The sequence below is a fragment of the Arachis hypogaea genome, chromosome 20 (assembly GCF_003086295.3).
Source record: "Arachis hypogaea cultivar Tifrunner chromosome 20, arahy.Tifrunner.gnm2.J5K5, whole genome shotgun sequence".
In the NCBI taxonomy this organism is placed as follows: domain Eukaryota; kingdom Viridiplantae; phylum Streptophyta; class Magnoliopsida; order Fabales; family Fabaceae; genus Arachis; species Arachis hypogaea.
In genome coordinates this window covers 31,503,314-31,526,455 of record NC_092055.1, presented here as the reverse complement: position 1 = coordinate 31,526,455, position 23,142 = coordinate 31,503,314, and the positions used below count along the sequence as shown (strand labels likewise).

Sequence of the window (23,142 nt, the reverse complement as noted above, 5' to 3'; positions counted from 1 at the left end):
AATTTTTGTTTCACTTTTAACATTTTAATTACCAACAAATTACAATTTAAATACACATCTAAAAATTAAATTAAATTAAATTCAAAATTTTAATTTTAAAATTAATAAAGACTTTAAAATAAAAAATAGTAATGTTCAAATAAATAATAAAATTTTCAACTAATACTATGACAAAATATGTTAGATATATTTTTATTAAACAATATCTAAAAAACTTAACTTAATTTTTTATTTTAACAAATTAAAAAATATTAATATTCAAATAAGTAATGAAAAAATCTAACTAATAATAAAAAAACAAGAAATATTAGATGCATTTTTATTGAATAAGTCAATAAGATATAAAAAAATTAATTTTATTTTTAACATTTAAATGTAAATTTTAGTTATGATTTTGGATGTGTTTTAAAAATATTTTGTATATAACTTAATAATTTTAGATGTGTTATAATTAAAAAATTAATTTTTATGAACATATATTTTAATAATTTTAAAAATATTAATGTTCAAATAAGTAAAGAAAATCTCCAACTAATAATAATAAAATAAGAAATATTATATGTGCTTTTATCGAATAAGATATAAAAAAAATTAATTTTTATTTTCGCAACAATTTTTTTTCTTTTGCATAATCATTACTTTTTTTATTGTGAATCATTTATAACCAAATCGCAAACTAAATATTTAGAGGACTAAATGATTAAGTCATTCGCATATACTTTTATTTCCGTACTTCAAAACGTGAAAATATTAAAAATGAAAAAAATATAACTAATAAATAATCAATCAATCGGATGATATTAGATAGATACTATGAAATCTTTTCGGATTTAAAATAGAATTTATGAACTTGAAAAGAAGTATAAAAATAATAAAATATTAAATATAAAGTAGTAAATTTAACTGCAGACGAGTAACACAACTAGAAAATGTATTCTAGAAAATGGATTAATACAGACAGATTTACGAACAAATATAATCTTTATTACAGACGGATTTTTTATTAACGACGAAATTACCGAATTTGGTTACAGATTTTAGTCTTTATTTACCGACGGATTTTTTTCCTTCGGAAAATTATCGACAGATTTTTACCAGTTTTCGACGAATTTTCCGTCGGTAATTGGCAACAGATTTTCCAACAGATTTTTCGTCTGTAATTTGAACTTTGGAAAATCATCACACACTCTAAATACAGACAGAAAATTCGTTTGTAAATCTGTCAATAAGGTAAAATAAATTTTTTTTAAAATTTTTTCATTGCAAAATAAACTTGTTTTCATACAAAATAAATATAAATTTAATGAATACAAATTTTCTTCTAACTTATATTCGAGTATTTATAATATTTCAAAAAATAAACAAATTTATCATATTATCAAACTAAAAGAAAAGTACCATAATAAACAAGCAAGTCAATATAATTCAAAGCATAAAGAAAATGTATTGATACATCAAGTATAATCCTCAATATATTTTTCAACCATACTAAAACTATCAACCATACTAAAAGCTGTGTTATTCTCCACACTAAAACAGAAATTGGAAAATGCCAAAAATCTCCATATCAGTTTAGACCTCAGTTACAACAATCTCTCATGTGAAATCTCAGGTTCTCTTGGGAATCTATTGAAATTAGAAGCACTTGATCTTTCTCACAATCAACTCACTGGAGAAGTCCCTCCACAAGTTGGTGACATGAGCAGCTTGGGAGTGCTTGATCTCTCCTACAACAACCTTCAAGAAAAATTGGACAGGAAATTCTCTCATTGGCCGGACGAGGCATTTGAAGGGAACCATCAGCTTTGTGGAAGCCCTCTTGATCACTGCAACCGTGATGATGCTTCCAGCAGAGATCAATCAGGCCTAACTGCATCATCAGTAGTGGTAATATCTGCCATTTCAACACTAGCAGCAGTTGCGCTATTTATACTTGCATTCAGAGCCTTCTTCAGAAACAAACCAGAACATTTTAAGAGAGACAGTGAAGCAAATTATGTGTACTCCTCTTCATCACAAGCAAATTATGTTGCTTTCTTTTGGGAAAAAATGCTTTGATAAACAGCATTATTACTCCTCTTAATTATGAAAGTCATCTTAGTACTACTTTTAAATCAGAGAAGGGTCAGCTTATACGATAAGTGTGGTACAAAACAAATGCTTCAAGCCATTTAACACCACATTCTTTTCAAGTAGCTTATCCAAATAAACTACATTGGTTTCTTAGGATATGACACCTCGACTTGAAGGACCACAGGGTCACATCTGCATGCATCTCTTCTTTAATTGAATAGAATCAAACCCATGAATTATAATTAAATCTATATCAATTGCTGAATGACTATATATAATAACCGACAAACTTTAAAAATTGGGTAATACTCATAATATCTCCGATCTTCCAATATACTTATATACATGCATCAAGTTCTAATAAAATATCAGTTGTCTATTTGACTTTGGCTCATTACATGTGTCCTATAACATTATACACATAAGGCCAAAAACATTTCCGTCACCAAGATAACTTAATAAGCATAAACGGATGGTTTGCTAGCTACTAGTAACTAACCTATGAGGATGCATATTCATACTACTCAATATATAATTTACATTCTCTACTGGCAAGATTTGTTACTTAACATTTGTTCCTTAACATTTATTTCCTTTAACTCGCACTTGTTAATTTTTTATACAGGATTCAAATTAGACTTTACTTGCATGGATTATAGGACATATAGCAAGTTTTATGAAACATGATGACTCCATTTATATAATATATAGGCAGAGTTACATAACTAAATCTTATATTATGGTGATTCTTTTGTCATACAATCCAATTCATAAAATCCTCTAGTCAATCATACATTTTGTGATAGTCTCTTGCTTTTTGGAAGTTCAAAGTGACGGTATCAAATTACTTTCAGCATGAAATAAGACTTACTCATGAGATGGGATTGTCTAGGGTTGATCTGAATCAAGGACAGACGAGACATCTTTCTGACCTGAAGTCAGATGGGAACAAACAAAACATAGGCGCGAATGAAAGAGAGACATACTAACTGAAACAGATCCCTGCATCGGGAACAATGTTATCAGCACCAATAAGGTCAGAATAAGAAAGTTCAGAGGTGTAATAAAGTCTTATGAAACAACAATGTTATCTACTTTAAGTGTTTAGATTTGTTCAATCACTTCTTACTCCATTTTCTGATAATTGACAAATTTTTTGCTTCTGGTAAACTCTTGTTTATTTTGCTGTGAAGTAGTCTTCAACAGAAAAATCTGGCATTGTTATTAGCATGGATATTAGATTTGCATCCATGATAAAGCATTCTATGCTGCTATTATAGATGTGTCCACAACTCCACATGAAGCATCCATTTAAGTGCATCTAATTGTGCATACCTAACTAAATAGACAGTCATCTATTCATATATAACTTGGTCATTGAAATTATTTGACTCTTAAGTCTTATCCCCACTATCTTGAAAGTTATATAACATACAAGATTTGATTGCCTAATAGTGTATATGCATTATCAGCATCAAAATTGATCTCATTACTAAAATTAAGACCAATAGAGAATGCTAATATTTTTCTTCAATTTTTCATAGTCACCACCTGAAGATTCTATTGTCAATTAACATGGACATTCTCAAATAGTATAATACAACAGAACCTCAAACTCTTAACAAGCTCAAGAAACTCCAATGCAATGAAAATTGATTGAAAAGCATTATTAATTTGTAATAACTAATAACCATAACCAAAATAAAAGAAAGAACACACCTTCTGGTCATCTCTGGGAACACCATAACCACTGTAATACATCTGACCTACCAAGACCTGCATGTTTATGTCCCCAGCTTTAGCTTCTTTCAGAATGTCTCTGAACCACCGTTTCACACAATCTGCAACAACCCCTGAAAGTGGCACACACCCATTGCTCTCAATTCCACTGCTACTATCCATCTATGATTGATAACCCTTCTTCAAATCACTGCAACTTCAGCAACTTTCTTTTTTTCTTTTTTGGGGGTTGGTAACCGCTAATGAGACTGGGAAAAAAGGGTTTCGTAAAGAAAACGGTTGAATTTTTTGGAAACTAATGAAAAAAAATCAAATAATGGGTATGTTTCAGATTGAGCTAAAAGCTTAAAACACTAAGAAATACAGTACATAGAACTGCAAACTGGATGGCAAAGCTGAAAACCTGCAGGTTCATTCAAAAAATTTTAACATAGGAGTTCAAGCTGAAAAGTTTGGAGACTTCAATGGTTTATCAAATAGTTTATTTACTTTCAAGTTAGTCTCATGGATTACAGGGATACAATTAAGTATCAAAACTTTCACTCCAAAGCTCAGTTAGCAGAACTCAAATATATATATAATTTGGAATGTTTGCCATATTGAAAATTTCAGCAGCAAATTTAGTTAAAAGTAACTTAAATACCTGCTTTGTAAATGTTATAAAATAGTTATTATTTTGCAAGTCCACATATTTGGAATAATGTTATTATTTTGAATTTAAGAAACAAAGCATTTCCAACTCTTATTTCTGCTCTTAAAGTAATGAAAAATACTTCAAAGTTGCAGAGGATAACCTTTCTTAATGTTTCACAAGTGGCAACAACCAGCCAGTCCGGCCAAACAGCTAGAGCAACTAAAATTAAAAGGCCAATAAAAGGTGCAGAGTATATAGCTATAGTCACCCCAGCAACAGTAAGAATGCGCCCCTGTATTACAATAAAAATATATGTACTTTTAAAATGAGCAGAAATGCAACCGAAATACTGACATTATAACAAGACAAACAAATAATTCAAATAAACAAGAAGGAAAATAACTATTATACATCAGCAAAGATAGGGATTGGCCAATTGCACCAGCAGCCCCCAAGATTGCTACCTTGAATCCCGGTGCCCCTCTTTTTGCCTGCACTCATCCCTCTCAACAGGAACATCACCACCATCCTGTCATCACAAAATTGAACACATCACATGATCAAGCACTAATCTTTGGCAATAATAGAAGCTCAAGTTTATGCAAGGAACCCAAATTTAGAAAATTTTCAGGTTATATAGTATTGGTTCATTAAATACTGATCATTGAAGCTTCTTATAGCTATGTAAAGTTATATTAACTATGAAGTACCCTTTGCAACAAAAGATATGAAATTTGAAGTAGGAAGAGCGTGAGGAACAAACCTTGAAATTGGGTGACTGAAGATGAGAGGTGATTCTTGCAATACGATGATTAGCCGCTGCACGTGCTTCCATGTTCTATGAAAGTATTTGAGAAACAAGAGTCAGAAGCAAAGTCCTTTATGACCGAGCATTAAAACTTGGTCTAAAAATCATTAAAATTTAGAACAATCAATGGTATCCATGAACAACTTGGTCTAAAAATCAAAGCAGTGTCCTTTATGACCGAGCAAAAATCACGTTCACAAGATTTGGATATCTGCCTTACACAACTGCAAATAAAACTGGAAACTCTAATAATTACAATGTGTCAGCACTGAGTAATAGCTTCAAGTGTAAAAAGAATACTACAAACAAATTTCAGCTACTTATTTATCAATCCCCATTTTAAAAAATTATTATAACATGAAACTGCACTTCAACATTATTTTTTTTCAAAGAAATAAGAATTGGTAAAAACTCACCAGAGCTTAGATTGCCTCCAACACCACCACAATCCATGAATAGTCCCTATTAAATTGAAGAGCTCAAATAGTAAAAACACACATACAAAAAGAGAACTTTATAATTTATATAGTATAACATAATAATTGATGAAATATATTTTAATAATCTGATAGCAAAAGTAATATAGAAAAAAAATAAATGTAAAAGAAGTTAACATAGCTTCAATAATGCAGAAACTATATTATAAAATATAATAGAGAAGGAGATATAGATAAAAAAAAAAGGTTTATGGAGAAATAATAATCTATGCTTTCATATTCAATTGCATCAAGTGGTTTCTCTGATGTGGAACCAGCTCCCTTCCTCTGCAACTCAAGGGGAAAAAAACTTATTTGAAACAGATTGATTATTGCAAAATAACTAATAAGAATACTTATTTGAGTCTTTTGACATTGTGAAATTTCTTTGAGTAAACTATTTACTGAATTTAGGAATAATATATCCGAATTTTGATAGGTTGATTGATTTCAGATCTAGTAATTTTTTTTGTTAAAATTAAAGAAATGATTTCCCTTGGAAAATATGGTCAAAAGTCTAAATGAAGTATGAACCCCAGTGTGACAGTTTGAGTTTCCTTTAAGAGGTTGGTCCATTTTGCTAGTAATAAGGTATATGCTTTTCTTTTCTTTTCTTTTGAACTGACAGAGTGTATCAGGATGACAGGCATTAATGAGAGAAGTATGGGAATGACCATAGTGTGGGACTTACCTCTTTTAATTTATTTCATCACTCCAATTCACATTTTGATCAAGGAGACTTATTATATATAGATTTGGACGATGGATGATTATATATAGAGAGAGAGATATCTCAACCAGTTTTTGTATAAAATAGAAATATCATCTCTCTTTGATCAACCAGTTTTTGTATAAAATAGCTCAAACTTAATGGGGGAAGCTACCAGTAATTAATGAATATAAAATAGTATAATGAGTTCATGTTATAAATTAAGTTTACTTCATCACCAGTTTCAGCAATTCCCATTTTCATCAGTTCAGTTGTTCATAACTAATGAGTCTTTGATTCTATATTTGCATTCAAGCATTCTTTAAGTTAGTCAATTCAAAGTAAAGACATTAATGGAAACAAGTTTAATTTCTTAGCTTGGATCACCGACAGGTTTGGTTTGGCAAATTTGTAAAAGTAAAAGCAATAAAATTGAACCTCCAGAAGAGACTAAATAGTTCTATAACAAAAACAATTAAGATTCAACTGCTTCATCAAGTAAAAATGTACCCCATCGCACCAAAATAAAAAAAATAAAAAAGAAAGCCATGAAACAAGACAAGCCAAAAAGCAAATTGAACTTACGGTTCTCCTCTAGAAGATACCATAGGCCGTTTGAGCTGAGAACTCATGTAAACATCATCTCTGGACCTCTTCATCCCTAAACAAAAATCAAAAGAAACAAACACACGCTTTCAAACTTCGAACACAATAGAAAAATCCCCAGAAACCGAACTTGCACATTTGAACACAAAAGTCTTTTCTCTACCCAAAGAAAAATATAATGCTGCCATTACGAAGATTACCTTGAATTTAGATTGCTTGAGAATAGGAGCATCGCCAGTGGCTCTCAGATGAACAACCACTGCCACAAAACCAAAACCCTAGTTCACGCACCCTATCGGTTCGAACAGGGGGAAAGAGAGAGGTGGAACCGCGGCTGACGGTGGAACCGATTTTGGTCGCCACGGAGCTAGGGCTTGCGCGAAGGTATGCGAGCCAGAACTGAGGGGGATAAAAGGAGAGAGAGGCGTGGCAGTGGAGGAGCTTGAGCTTTCTGCGAACGAGAAAGAACGAGAGAGACAGGGGCTGTGTTCTACTGGTTCAGTGTTTAAAAAAGAGGAGAAGACGGAGAAGGTAACTGCGGCGGTTAGGGTGGCCGGCGGTGGCGCTGCGGGTGAGGAAAGGAGAAGAAAAAGTAGCTCGTTGACGGAGAAGAAGGATGAAGAATGTTAGGTTTATCTCGGGCAACTGTAGGTTTAACTTATTATTTTCGAACGAAAATTTTAAATTATTTTTGTTCATTTAATTTTTGTAATTATTTTTTACGAAAAAAAATAATTTTTTTATAGAATTATCAATAAATTTTTTTTGTCCGTAATTTATGTTAATTTATTTTTTTATTTTTTAATAAAAATTTTTTCTAAAATTTCGTCTGTATTTTTATAGGATAAAATTTATTGAAAATATCCGTCTGTAATAACTAATTTTTTAGTAGTGAACATTCTTGAATTGAATTTTTTATAAAGAACATGAGAAGGAGAAGAACGTAGGAGAGAGAGAAGCACATACGAGCATAATTGTCAGAACCGAACCGATGATCGAATCGATCAGACTACTGGATCATTGGGTCATTAGTTCAACCAGTGGATTACTGGTTGAACCGATTAACCCGGTCTCACATAAGTAAAATATATAAAATAACTAAAAACTTAAAAATTAACAGTTAAACTAATATTCTTCTGTCTCCACAGTATCAAATCTACAACTGCAATAAACAAAGCAATGGCATTGATTCAATAACATAGATTCAAAGTCAATGATGTCAATGATAAACCCATATTTCATGAGTTCTTTTGTGCTTAATTAGAGTGATTTATTCAACTCTTCATCTACTTATTCACATTAATTGCATAGTTTTACTTTCCCTTCCTTATTATGTCATATAATGAAAAAACATGTTTTCTAAGCTTTAAAAATTAATTATTTTAATTACCTTTATTTCCATTCGACGCCGTGATTAGTGTGTTGAGTAGTTTCAGATTTTCTAAAGGCAGAATGACTTAAAGGATGAAAAAGGAAACATATTAGAATGGAAGGAGGAAGCAAAACGGAGCTTTAAAGAAACTGGTATCCACGCGATCGCATGATGACGCGATCGCGTGCCAAGCACAAATCAGCAGCGACGCGGCCGCATGACTGACGCGACCGCGCGCCTTAAGCAGAATACACATGACGCGGTCGCATGACTGACGCGACCGCGTGACCCACGCGGACGCGTGACAGAGGCCACGCACCAGAAATTACAGAATACGCCCCCAGCGAATTCTGAAGCCCTTTTTGGCCCAGATCCAAGTACAGACAGCATAGACCAGAGGTTATAAAGTGTGGGAATGCTTCCATTCAAACAGAGCTCGCATATTTTCACCTTTCAATGATTTAGATTTAGTTGAGAGGGAGATCTTCTCTCTCTCTCTTTTAGGATTTAGGATTTCTTCTTGTTTTAAGAGTAACTCTGGATCCAGGTTTAATGTTTTTTTAGTTTTACTTTTATTTATTTATTCCAACATTTGAATTGATTATTATAATTTATGAATTATTCCATGTTACAGATTTCTAATTGAATTAATGATAATTTAAGATATTTTCAGTTTATGATTGTTCTCTTTGATTTAAGTTGCCATTGCTTCCCATCTAAGGACACTTTTATTATTTCAGCAATTTACTTTTCTCCCTTTTTGGTTTTGGTTAAGAATTCAGTAACTCAACAGTTATTAAACTCAACATAATTGATAATCGTTATCTTGCTAATTAAGTTGAACTTAAATAATCCCAACCTTTTCTTAGGAAATAATTAGGATTCAAAGGTCAATTTAATTAGTCCCTTGACTTTCCTTTGCTCCGGTAAAGGTTGACCAAGTGGAATTAAGATACAACTTTCATTATTGTTGAGAAGGGTAACTAAGTTGGACTTCTAATTTCCCTTATCTTGCTAAAAGTTGTTTTACAGTTATTATTTATTTTTACTTACCATTTAATTCACTCGTCATTTAAATTACTTGCTTCTCACCTTCTAAACCCCGATTACAACCTTTATAGCCAATAATAAGAACACACTTCCTCACAGTTCCTTGAGAAGACGACCCGAGGTTTGAATACTCGGTTAACAATTTTTAAAGGGGTTTGTTACTTGTGACACCCAACACGTTTGCACGAAGGAATTTTTGCCGGTTTAGAAACTATATCTATAATGCAACCGTTTCTATGAATTTCTTTACTGGTAGAAAATCCGACGTCAGTCAATTCACTTTCTTTTCTTTTGGCTTTCTCACTTGAAAAGCAGATGATATCATCACACCCCCATAATCCCACTATCAAAGAGTACTCAATGAACATAAACAACACCAAATTGTGATATTGAATTAGCATTTACCACATTCAAAGTTCACAAGATCTGTCCACGAAATTCAAATTTCAACTCTCAATGACCAATCTCCTTTAGATAATTTCTGTCACAAAGATTTGCATCACAAGCAAAATTAAAAGTTCAACAAAGGAAAGATCTAAACAAAACTAACCAGTCTTAGCTATAATGGGCTCAAAGACAAGCTTAGCTTCAGACCTTCAGTAAGATACTCCACAAACACATCAGTTTCTTTCTTCTCCTTGTTACCATCATCAAGCAGAGTTTTAGCCTTATCAATTGCAGAATTTACCAGCTCCTTATCCGCAGGATAAAGCTTAGAAGATAGAACCGATTAAGGCTTTCTCCATGTCATAAACATAATCTTCCAAAGCAAGTATTGAAAAAAATAAATCCACTAACTACTAAGAATAATATACAATAGCAACCAACATAAATAACACTATAACAAATAATCAACAATCAACAATCTAACAACAATGGATAATCAACAAACTGAACAGAAATAAAAAATAAATCAACAAACAAGAGAGATTAAACAGAAAAACATATGTGGAAGTATTCATGTTCTCATCTGGCATATATAACAACAATATGTTACAAAAAATTGAATAATCAACAATCTAAATTCTAACAGAAATCAAACAGAAACCAACATACATAATCAATATCATTAATAAATTAATTCTAACTATCAGTACTAAATTATTGAAAATTTAATATCCTGAATAACTTCAAAAAATAAAAAATTAAAAATACATACTTGGAGGGATGGAGGGACGAGCAGAGAAGAGGGAGACTGGAGGTGACGACTGACGAGCAGGAGGCAGTAGGCGACGAGTAGTAGTAATAGCAGGAGGCGACTTGAATCTTCGATGAAGGTGCTTCTTGGCTGTGGTGAGTGGCGCACTGGTGTGGTTGCCTCCAGCGACGACGGTGAGCTAGGTGAAATGGCGCTGCCACGCTGGCTGAACGGGTCTCCCTCTTTCTCACACTCAATGTCTCAGAGACTTAGACTCTCTATCTCTCAGCTCTCATGATGGTCTCTCATGGCCAAAAGGTTTGGGAAGGAAACAGGGAAAGGGGATGATTGACGATGGAGGCTAGGGTTTCACTTTTAGTTCAGGTTTCAGCAGCTTTAGTTTTTTTTTTTTTTTAATTAGAAACGATGTCGTTTCAAGTGCAGGAAAAAAAAAAAGTTCGAACCGGTCTGGGTTAAATGAAATCCACCTATTCATCGGTTCTTATCAAATCCGACCGGTTCAAACCGAGTCATTTCGGTTTGATTCTTTATCCGGTTAAAAAACTCACGTCAAATCGGTTTTTCGATTCGATCGAACGGTTCAGTCCGATTCTGACAACACTACATACGAGAGAGAAAATGATAAAGTAATTATTTTATAAAATGGGTAAGAAATTAGAAAAATTCTAATATTTAAAATTTAAATTAATATTAATTATCAATATATTTATCTATAAAATAGGAATGTATTTTAAAATTTAATTAAATAATATTATTTGAATTAAAAGACCTGTTAAAGATCGAAAATTAACCTATAACTAACCTTTTTCCTTCTTTTATTATTATTCTTTTACAATGATGCTATCTATTTATTTTGACTTGTGTCATTGTTTTATAATCAATTGCTTATAACAAATTATATTATTTAAGATTAACTGCTAATCATTAAGAAGGCAAGATGTCTTAGTTAGTGTATCATAATTTTTGTTTTGTTGTACAATGTTATGAGACAAATTAAGAATTGAAATTTTTTCAAAAAAATCTAATATATGAGACAAACATATGAAGAAAAGTAAAAAGTAATATAGAAACATACATCATATCATTATATATATTTCAATTGCATTAACAGAATTATTTCTTAAGATTGTAATGATAACTACGTTATTTTTCATGAAAAATAGCTAGAACTAATAAAAAAAATTACTATTTATATATAATAAGGATTTTAAATTCTTACTTTATCTATGTATCGTGCATGTGGTTTCATATTCAATTCAGTAGGCACTCGTAGAAAGAACAAACTCCTTTAAATGTGTAGTAGGGGTGCACATGGGTCGGGTGAAACCGGGTTTGATGTGACCTAGATCCGGCGCGAAATATACACCGGGTCTATTTATTAGACCCGAACTCGACCCTAGACCCGATGAAACCAATATATTTTTGGGCTACAATTATACCGGGTGAAAACCATGTCGTTAATATTACATTACGTTGATACCTTCTTATAAACTAGCATGTAAAAATATCCAAATTTCTAAGACTCCAACCATTATTTAACATGGTAAAATTCACTTAGAAAAATATAACAAGAACCAACCCTACTTCAAAATTAAAGTATAACCACAATCAATACTAAAGTATAACCACAATCAATACCAATATTCTCTAATAATACCAAATATTTAAATCAATACAAATAACACAATATTATGCATTAGTCTAAAGTCTTATGCATTCTAAACATAAAACATTAACTTATAGTCTTATAATGACTAATAACACAAAATATTAAGATTTACAATACTTAAATTCCACATAAGAATAGTCATGATCCATCACTAATAACACAAAATATTAATTGTGTATGATGACCGGGCCACCGGGCCGACTTCAGGTGACCCGAGCTATGGCCCAGATCCGACCCGAAATAATGACTGGGTCTATTTTTGAGACCCTTACCCGGCACTAAACCCGATAAAATCACACCAAATTAGTCCCTAAAGTGTTCGGGACCGAACCGAATCTTTGGGACGGGCTGGTTTTGTGCACCCCTAGTGTGTAGTCTACAAGTTGTATATACAAGAAATATAACACATTAATTCATATAAAGGAGTATATGACAATAAAAAATATAAAATATATTAAAAACACAAGAAAATATAACACATTTATTATAACATAGAAGAGTAATACTATAGTGCAAAGAGAAATAAGGTGAAGAATAAACATTATTTGTTTTACAATAAAAAAATATTAAAAAAATAAAAATATCATGTATAATGCACGTTTTTTTAAAATTTAGTTATAATCTTTATTTTTCTGTTTTTTAATTTTGATATTGGATGTATATTAGTATTTTTTAATAATGTATAAAAATTGGTGTGTTTTTTTTATATGGAGATAACAAATCTGATCTTTCAATATGTGAAATTTAACCCTTTTTTTATTTTTAAAACAAAATCAATCTTTCGATTTGTGAACTTACACAAATTTAATCTTCTAATTTGTGAACTTACACAGAACCTACTATCAGATCTGTGGATTTTAATTTTTTTTATTTTTTAAAACACAAATCAGACCATCTAATTTATGATTATCTCCGTACTAAATTAAAACACACTACTTCTTCTTAACCGAGAATAATATAACAATAATTTTCGTATAAAAAAAATCAGGCTCACTCTTCACCCAAAAGAAATTTCCAACATGAAATACATTTTATAAACACAGAAAATAACTATATTAACAGCGCCAAAACATGGAAAGAAGTTTGCTTTGCATGTGTTGATGCAGAGAAGTTCCGTTTGGCCCAAATATATGGATTCGACATTATTGTTCAGGTAGTATGTTGTTTTCTGTCAATATTTTAACGGCTCAGTTTGGAAAGTTGATAATAATGAGCTTTCATATTGTAATGGGAAAATGATATTCGTTTGAGTTCTGTTAGTGAGTTTATTGTATTTCCTATGCTTAATATGTTGATTGTTCTTGTGAATTTCATAGGTGGATGACTTCGAAGAAGTTAGTGAATATTACCAAAATAGAGGTTGCTTCGATGAGCATTCGTGATAAGAATTTAAAAGGATAGATAAGAAGTTTTTTTTCTATTAGAACTCTAATAAATTTGTTCTTAATAATTTAGGTCACTGGAAGGATTTTTCTATTAGACCTCTAAAAAATTTGTTCAAAATTTAGGTTATTGGAAGGTTTTCTTACTAGACTCCTAAAAAATTTGTTCTTAGCAACATAGGTCACTAGAAGGATTTTTCTACTGTCCTTGATAACCTAGATCAGAGGAACGAAAATTGAATCACTCAATCTTCTCTATGCAACAAGCAAAGTAAATCACTCACTTCACTTAATCACACTAATAAAAAAAACGTGCATAAAGCACTAAAAAAATTTTATTCATCAAAATTGTTCTAAATGGTTTCACCAAAGCTGTTTAAATAGGCCCTTAAAAACTAACAAAAAGATAAAATAAGATTTTAAAATTTAAATAAGATTTGATCTTAATGAATTAAATCAAATTTGATTTAAAATTTAAAATTTTTAAAAATATGATAACTAATTTAAATCAGATTTAATCTTAATGGATTAGATCATATTTGATTTAAATTTAAAATTCCTAAAAATACTACTAAGCAAATCAAAATTAAAACAAATCTTCTAAGAAACTTTAACCGCAAAACAAACTAAAACAAAGCCATACAAAATTAGAATTTTAATGATAAATTATGCCTCCCACTAAATTTGAAAAGTATTATTGGGCTTCTTGGTATCCTGACTTAATCTAATGGGTCTTGTGAGCTATTGCCATTTCTGCATCACTGTTTTTAAGACAAGCTCTTGGTATTCTTAATGTCCAAAATCAGCATAGCATAATTCTTCTAGTATTTAGATTTTTGAATATGATAAAATTATCATTCTATCCCCTATCTCTAACATGACCAAAATGCCTTCCTGAGCACACGTATCGATCGGAAGGAACTGGCTTATTTGTATATCCAATATGATGAGTTCGATAATGCTGCAACCACCATCATGAACCATTCGCCTGAAGCATCGGATCACATGCAGTTCAAAGATGTTATTGCTGTCAAAGTTGCAACAATGTCTCTGCAGTTAATGAAGGCTTGAATGAGACATATGTTGAGGAGGAAGATTATGATAGGTTGCGCTAGTCAAATGATTTGCATGATAACTTTGATCAAATAGGCCTCGCGCAGAAGGTGATCCACATTTGTTTTCATTATAATTATTTTCTGATAGATAATTGTAATATTGTTATATATTTATGCAGATTGAAAAGCATGAGCTTCTAAGCAGTCCATTGCCTTGTCAAAGAAGGATAACCTCTACAAAGAGGTACCAATATGATCGACTTTGCCTTCCCATATCGTTTGGCCATTTCATTACTCACTCCAATACTGAATGTATGAAATATGTCTTGTGTTACAGAACATGTATGCTCAATTGCTACCTCTTGCTTTGCCTGCACCACCAATGCTCCCCCTCCAATGATTGTAGCAGTCAAGATTTTGACAATCGCGAAAATTCACTTGCCACTGACAATTAATTAACACCCATCAGCACTTCAGACGGAAATTTAAAAAATGCTGAGAGTTTTCATTTGTAAAATCAGCAAGTGTTGACAGCAAGATGTCTTTCAAAATCGGGTTTTACTCTACAATTTCCAATCAGTTGCTCATATTTTAGGCGTTGACATTATATTTTGTCGTTTTCTCGTATGATAATAATCTTAGATTTTACTCCTATCTTAATTCAAACATTATAAATAATAATAATAATAATAATAATAATAATAATAATAATAATGTTCATATCCTACCCAAATACAATCAGACTCGTTAATGTTCAATTTGGGTAAATAACTTAAATAAACTCTTTTAAAAAAAAATTTAAAGTATAAGGACTTTTATTAATAGCAGCTTATAAATAAGTTATTTTGTGATTGAATTTTTAGTTATAGAAGTACTTATTTTAAAATTGTAGCGTTTAGATAAATAATTCAAAAAATACAATTTTTTTTACACAAAAAAATAAAAATTAAAGTAATAATGATAACAAATACTTTTCAATATTGAATGTTGATTTTACATAATCTAATCACTAATTTAGGTAATTGAATTTTTATCTACTCTCTTATTAGTTTCATTTTTTAGACAATTAGTTCTTGCCACGTAATATCATTAGAAATTGGTTCTTCTACCTCACTTTCACCGATAACGGTGTTCTTGTATGTGGTGAATAATAATAAAATTTTAATTCACAATAATTTTGATGGCAATACCAAAGAAATTATTTTTTATTTTTACTCCTATTAGCCTCCTCCTTTATTAGAGTCAAGAACTTATTATAACTAACTATAAAAATAATAGCAAGTTATAAAAATAAAATCACATGTAAAAAAAATAAAATTAAAATTGAGATTTTATGTCACACATAATGTTAAATATAAATTTAATAATAAAAATAGAGTGATAAAATAGAAGGAATATATACAATAAGTGGTTCAGATGAAATATTATTTTAAATAATGGTGGAGGATCAATACTTTCAGCGGATGAATTATTACGTGAAAATAATAGTGGAAGGCTAGTGCTTCTAACATATGGAACCATGCTTGAAAATGGTGGTGGAGGGCTAGTATTTCTAGAAACAGGAAATATTTTTCACAAAGCCAAGAATGAAAGCAGATCTTTTTTGTTTTGAAATAAGTTTTTTTTAGGGAAGTGATAGAATGACTTATCAAGAAGGAGAAATCATATATTTCTACTTCTTTAGAGAGCTGTAAATTAACTTTTCAAAAAGTTAAGAGCTTTTTCTTAAATGCACGCGTAGGTTCTGCTATCTCCCAAAACATGTTCTAAGAATAAAGACCCATCCGAAAAAGGTGGCTTCTTTCACTTATCCAACTTCACAAAAGGTGGAGCATGACAGGAAATGTTCAGATTACTTATCTGAATAAGTAACTATCTTTTCAAATTTCTCTTGTTATTTTTATTTTACCTAAAAAGATAAATCCTAACAAATTTTTAAAATAAAAGACACGGTTATCCACTAACAAAAAAAAATAGTTATCTATGATATTATAAATATACTAACACTCCTAGGTATATTCACGTCCCAACATACTAAAAACCTATTTAAATCCCTTACTAACTTAAACACCAGACTAAAAATTTGAACGGCATTACCTCAGCACCAGCACAAATCAGACGCAATCTCACAAGGAGTTTAGATCTTACCTTCAGACTCAAATCACTATTTCAGGTAATTTATGGAACAAATAATAATAATAATAACTACTACTACTACGGCGAGGAGAGTAGATCCTCTCAATTGTTAAAAAAAAATTGAGAGTACTAAAGTATAATCTCTAGTCCTCATTATTCTCTCTCATATTTATTTTTAGTCTTACTTATAAAATTAAAGAAAATGCTACTTGTACAACAAAATTTAGCCTTTGATAAGTTTTTAAAATTTAAATAATATTATTTAATTAAATTTTAATTAAAACACATTCCTAATTTGTAGTTAAACATTTTAGTGATTAAAATTAATTTAAATTTTAAATACTGAAATTTTTCTAACTTCCTACCCACTCTATAAAATAGTTATTTCTCTAAATTCCTACTTTGTACGTTCTCCTCTCTCTTGTAGGTTCTTTTCTTCTTCTCCTTCTCTCACGTTCTTCACAAAAATCTCCATAAAAGAGTATTACTCCTTTAGAGGTAAATTTATTATTTCATATTTAATATTTTATTATTATTATTATTATTATTATTATTATTATTAGATGAATAGTGCTATTTTGTTTCTATTTCGATTGATTTGCATGCTAACTCAAAACTTATTCATCGTCACTGTCGAATAAAATTTTAATAAGATTATATCAATATTTAAATTAAACAATAAATGAATTATCAGTTTATATATCAATATTTTTTTTTCTTCTTCACTTTCTTTTTTCTTTCTTTCTTTTATCTTTTTAATCTTTATCTCTGGAATGATTAGAAAAGACCACCAACATAAAATAATTAGACCGAATTAAAGATAAATAAAAGAATAATTACAGGTATATAGAAAAAAAAAATAATAAATAAAAATTTAATAAAGATTTATAATTTCAACCATTTTTTTATTATTAGTTAAATTTTTTTCATTACTTATTTAAACATTAATACTTTTAAAATTATTAAACTGTATGTTCGTAAAAATTCGTTTTTTTATGGGGAGCTTCCGCCAATGAAAAAAAAAAAGTTTGTTATTCAGTTATAGATAATAATGATCTTTGCAGCTGATTTAAATTAAAATTTTGACAATTTCAAAAATTCACATAAACACAATCAAATACATATTAAATACACATATCATATAAATAGTAATAAATTATATTGATTTTATTTTATTTTTAATTAATTTAAATTAAACTATACCATAAATATATTCTTATCTCATTAATGATATAAACAAGATATTAATACATATTTTATTATTATTATTATCATTAATATGATATGATCAAGATAATTTTTTAAAATAAGATATATATAATAAATTTTCTTACCTATTTTGCCAGTAGTGTCAATGAAATATGTATGTTAGTGTCAACAACATAAATTATAAAAGAAATAAATACTCTTAAATTAAATATTTAATAAATAATCAATTTATTTTGTCTATTTATTAAAAAAGAATAAGTGTTTAGTCATGTAGTATATTCAATCTCTTGCTGTAATAGGGTAATATTTTTTTTATTCCGAAAATTAAAATAAAATAAATGAATAATTTTTTTTAGCAAACAACGCATGCTAATTACATTATATGTATTGATCAATTATTCAATTACTTCTCGAGCCAGTAACAACCAAGAGATCCTATAGGACGAAAGCTTTTGAGTTTCGGTTGCAATATTATTTTTTACTCTCAAATTGAACTGATGAATCACAATATTATTTGAAAAATTCGCGGGAAAATTAGATTGAGTAGTGGAAATAACAATAATAATATCTAGAGAATTTAGGATGATATGAATTTAAATTTAAATTAAGATATTTTTCTTTTTTAAAAAAGATATATATCTATATGTATATATAAATCATTAAGGTCGAGTCTCATCTGTCTATTATTTTTTTGTTCTCCAAGAAACTATTCTCTAACTTTCTTTTGTTAAGGAGATTATTATCGTTGCATTTGAGATTTTTTAGTGATTTGGATGATGGCAGAAATACTAAGTAATCCTATTTTTGTTAGTAGTGGTGTGAATGCTAGTACTACTCTCTATGTTCCAATGATCAGTAACACTGAATTCGTTGAAGACGAAAACATGACCGGGTGTTCGAGGACAGTGGCCATGAATAGCAACGAATCCTCTCAAATAACAGAATATTCCGTAGAGTGGTCTTACGATGAACAGAAGTTATTGGAAGAGTGTCTTCTAATGTAAGTTATTATTATTATCTAGATTATTTTTCATAATATTAAAGGTAGGCAGAATTATAATTAGTTAGTCACTTTAGCGTATGTCAATTAAAATAAAAATTAGTTTAGCTTGTTAGTTATTTAATGTGCGACTATAATTAATTGTAGTAGTAATATATTAATTTTTATTCTGATTGACATATGTTAAAGTGACTACTAATTACAGTTGCATCTACATTTATTCTTAATAAAAAATAATTTAGGTAAAAATTATTATTGAATCTTGTTAGGGAGCCAATGATTTATTTATACAATGTGTATAATGGGTTATATGAGTTACAAAATGAACATCACCCATAATACTCAGAATAAGCATCCGGGTACTAGGAATAATAAACATCTCATCCCAAAAGCTTAAGATAATTTTGAGATTCACCAAGGATCGAATTCTTGACCTTTCGGATCTAGAGCTTTAATACCATGTCATGATACCACTCATCATCCCATCCCAGACGCTGATGAGAAAAGGTAACACTAATGGTTATATCTCTAATACTCCTTAAACCTCTATTGTTTACATTGTACAAATATTCCATTGGCTCCCCATACTTTTCCTTATTATTATTGTTGTTTCACAATCACGGTATCTTTAGGCTTATGCTTGTTATTAGCTCTTATAAGGTTCATATAATTTCTATTCTATTGTGTTTTGTTGATCCTTAAACATAATAGGAATGCTAATTTAATACGGTCCTTTTTCATATGCTTCTCCCATCACACTTTGGGAAAGTAGAATATTGCTCTAGAATACATAAAGAGAGATTAGAGCACATGCACTTGAAATAGATTTTGTAATATGGGAGATTCTTAGTTATCAACAACTAACTTCATATATATTTTATTTTTCTGTGTCCTATAATAGATTTTGTAGCACAGAAGGAAAACAATGTCTGGATTTCTGATATACGATGATATCCATTAGTCCAAATAAATCTGTGTATTCCATTTTGGTTGTTAACATGTAATACGACTTATTTTTGATTCATTATTAATGCATAACAGGTATGCTGGTGAGGAATTTTCCGCCCGGTGTCTTTACATTGCTGCTAGGTTGAGGAACAAAACCACTCGTGATGTGGCTTTTAGGTTGACACAGGTATAAACTTCCTTTCACAAATTCATTCATTTATATCCAGCAGTAATTTTTTTTAAGTAATTCTAGAGAGATAATAACATACTTTTATTTTATTTAATGATCTATAAATTTATAGATATAACATTTATAATTATATATTTATTATTCTAAAAGAAAAATATTAAAGTGTTTTTATCATCGGTTAGCAATCAATATTTAAAATAAAATAAAAACTAAAGGATGTTTTTAGATTTACTGGATTAAAGAGATTAGGATGATGACTACAAATAATAACAAAAAAAAAAATTCTGATGGTCATCTAATATTTTTTTATCTAAACAATAATTAAAAAATACAAAATTAAGAAACAAACTTTTTAAATACATTTTCTTAAACTGCTCGTTGTTTTTTCGGTTAAGAAGTTGGTTTACTCATCATATGTTTACTATTTTAATAGGTCATATTATTTTTTTTTTCAGATGGAAAAATATAAAGATAAAAAAATGAGGATTTCTCAACTGAAGGAACAGACATCAGCTGCGTTGCGCGAGAGTAATGAATTAATTAATTTTCATCGTGGTGAAATTAACAAATGGGTTCAGTTGGCAAGTGAACAAGCATATGTATTGAAGCAGTTAGAAGCTCAACAGACAATGTTACAGGACATTTTAAACTTTCAAGATGTACATATAGTTTGACCTTTGAGTTATAAGCATAAATAGTGGTCTCAATTATAATAGTTAGAATTTCGATTTAATTTTTAAAATATTTTAATATTATAATTTTAAATGAGTTAAATCAATTTTAAAAAATTTGTATTAAATTTAATGATTTTAAAATTTAAATTTTATTAATAATTTATATTTTACATAATTAATTTGTTTTTTTTTTTTTATAATTTTACGTAAAATCTCGATTTTTCAACTTTGGTCTCAATTCTAATCTTCTTTGTTGTAGGGAACGTCTAATATATTTCCATGATAACTACTTCAACGTTTTATATTTTGTTTTTCACACATGGGAATAATTAACATATGCTTGTAGAATTTAGTTTGGCTAATTGTAAACAGAATCATGCCCAAAAGATAAATTGTTGATCGAATCATACAATCACTAACAAATACTAGGTCTTTTCATTGGATAAGCAATGTGTTTGTTTCATTTTTTTAAAAAAAAATTATTTTTTTATACTAAATATTACTGTTGTTATTTTTCTATATATAAATGTTATAAAATATTAAAATTAAATAAAAACAGCAATTTTCAATAAATAAATAAATAGAATCTGTTTCAAACCTGGCTCCTCAGGTCCCTTTTCGGAACGGTCAACAAACCCAGATACTCGGGTTGGGTGATCTACACAGCCCATTAAAGCGGATCAATAACTTCCAATATCCCAACCCAATGTTCGAATTCAAATACCTTCCTTATTTTAGTCAGATAAGATAAGATAAAATAACTACCACTAGCTATATAAATGGGAGCCAAAGGCCCCCTGAGGGATGTTACTCATTCCCCTCACACATACTGATGAGCAGTTACTCATTCCCCTCACACATACTGATGAGCAGATATTTTATACGCTTTTTGGCATCATTTTCATATAGTTTTTGTTATGTTTTGTTTATGTTTTATTATATTTTCATAGGTTTTAGTGCAAAATTTATATTTTTGGATTCTACTTTGAGTTATTGTGTTTTATGATGATTTTAGGTATTTTCTGACTGAAATTGAGGAGTTTTGGCAAAGTCTGATTCAGAGACAGAGAAAGAACTGCAGTTGCTGTCAGATTTTGATCTCTATGCACTCGAAAGAGCATTTCTGGAGCTACAGAAGTCCAAATGGCGCGCTCTCAACGGCTATGGAAAGCTAACATCCATGGCTTTCCAGAAATATATAATATTCTATACTTTGCTTTGAAAATGAAGGCCCAAAACTGGTGTTCAACGCCAGCCACCAACCCCATTCCTGGCGTCAAACGCCCAAAAGGGAGCAGCTGGCGTCCAATGCCCATTCAGGAGCCCAAAGCTGGCGTCCAATGCCCAGAGGGAGTACCAACTCGTGGCTTCACTCAAGCTCAGCACAAACACTCACCAAGTGGGTCCGGAAAGTAAATTTTTGCACTACTAGACTAGTTTATCTTATTCCTGTAATTCTTAATTATTAGATTAGTATATATAGATAAGAGTTCACCCTTGTTAGAGCTCTTGGACACTTTACACGTTTTACATTACTTTTCTGTAAGCTATGAGCAACTAAACCTCCTAGGTTAAGGTTAGGAGCTCTGCTGATTCTGATGGATTAATAATATCACTATTCTATTTCAATCTATGCTTGATTTCATTCTAAGATGTATCTTCGTTCTTCATCCTAATGAATTGGGAGTGTAACTTGACCGTCATCCCTATTTCACATGGGTTCGTGCGAGTCCTTGACGGGATAGTACTAAACCATAAGCTTGATTATACATCTCTTAGACGGCTAATCCACGACTTCGTTGGGTACTTGGAGACATCAGTGCAGCTGAGGTGCGGGGCGATTTGGGCCTTTGAGGTATAGACTAGAACCAAGACGCAGCATTCTCTGGTCCGGAAGATTCGATCTTGTCTGTGGCACTTTGATTAGGATCACCAAGGGTATGGACTGCAGGAGCTTCACCCCCCGTTCAGATTGGATGACCGCTAACCCGCCATTTGATCTGAAAGAGAGGAGACTAATGACCGCTGACCCAGCGTTAATCATTTGCAGCCTGCCATGGAATGAATCATCAGAAGTTGGAGTAGATGGTGAGAAAAGTTGATCCAGAAGGAAGAAGCATCTTCGAAGCCTCAACCGTTCTCTCATCACTGATTTCACACCTATCTAGTAACGTTTTATTTATTTATCTGTTTTATGCATTTTTCACAACAACTATCATCTTTTTGAATTGCCTGACTAAGATCTACAAGGT

At 30.4% G+C, this 23,142-nt stretch overlaps 1 protein-coding gene across 16 annotated transcripts; it reads right to left on the bottom strand.

The window, feature by feature from the left end:
• Positions 1-1,400: 1,400 nt before the first annotated feature.
• On the bottom strand, positions 1,401-11,017 carry LOC112784587 (uncharacterized). Of its 16 annotated transcripts, none has more exons than XR_011879009.1 (12): positions 10,628-11,017; positions 10,019-10,228; positions 7,247-8,208; positions 7,026-7,101; positions 5,672-5,717; positions 5,211-5,285; positions 4,859-4,976; positions 4,608-4,739; positions 3,793-4,216; positions 3,203-3,285; positions 2,945-3,075; positions 1,401-1,949 (listed from the first exon to the last, which is right to left on the bottom strand). XR_011879009.1 is itself a non-coding variant. In XM_072230288.1 (11 exons), exons 9-11 carry the CDS (start codon positions 3,973-3,975, stop codon positions 3,012-3,014), a joined length of 330 nt encoding a protein of 109 aa, XP_072086389.1. In that variant the 5' UTR covers positions 3,976-4,216; positions 4,608-4,739; positions 4,859-4,976; positions 5,211-5,285; positions 5,672-5,717; positions 7,026-7,101; positions 7,247-8,208; positions 10,019-10,228; positions 10,628-11,017; the 3' UTR covers positions 1,401-3,011. The 16 variants fall into 16 exon arrangements, 8 of the variants coding, with proteins under 8 accessions (XP_072086389.1, XP_072086386.1, XP_072086393.1 ...); XR_011879008.1 differs by having other exon boundaries at positions 3,793-4,061; XR_011879015.1 differs by having other exon boundaries at positions 3,793-3,926.
• Positions 11,018-23,142: the final 12,125 nt, after the last annotated feature.

Excerpts from the sequence above, each read along its gene's own strand:
- LOC112784587 (XM_072230288.1), bottom strand. The coding sequence starts at position 3,975 with ATGGATAGTAGCAGTGGAATTGAGAGCAATGGGTGTGTGCCACTTTCA. Across the intron at positions 3,286-3,792 it reads TTCCCAGAGATGACCAGAAG|ATTTTTCTGTTGAAGACTAC; the intron begins GTGTGTTCTTTC and ends TAACAATGCCAG. Across the intron at positions 3,076-3,202 it reads GTCAATTATCAGAAAATGGA|GGATCTGTTTCAGTTAGTAT; the intron begins GTAAGAAGTGAT and ends TTCCCGATGCAG.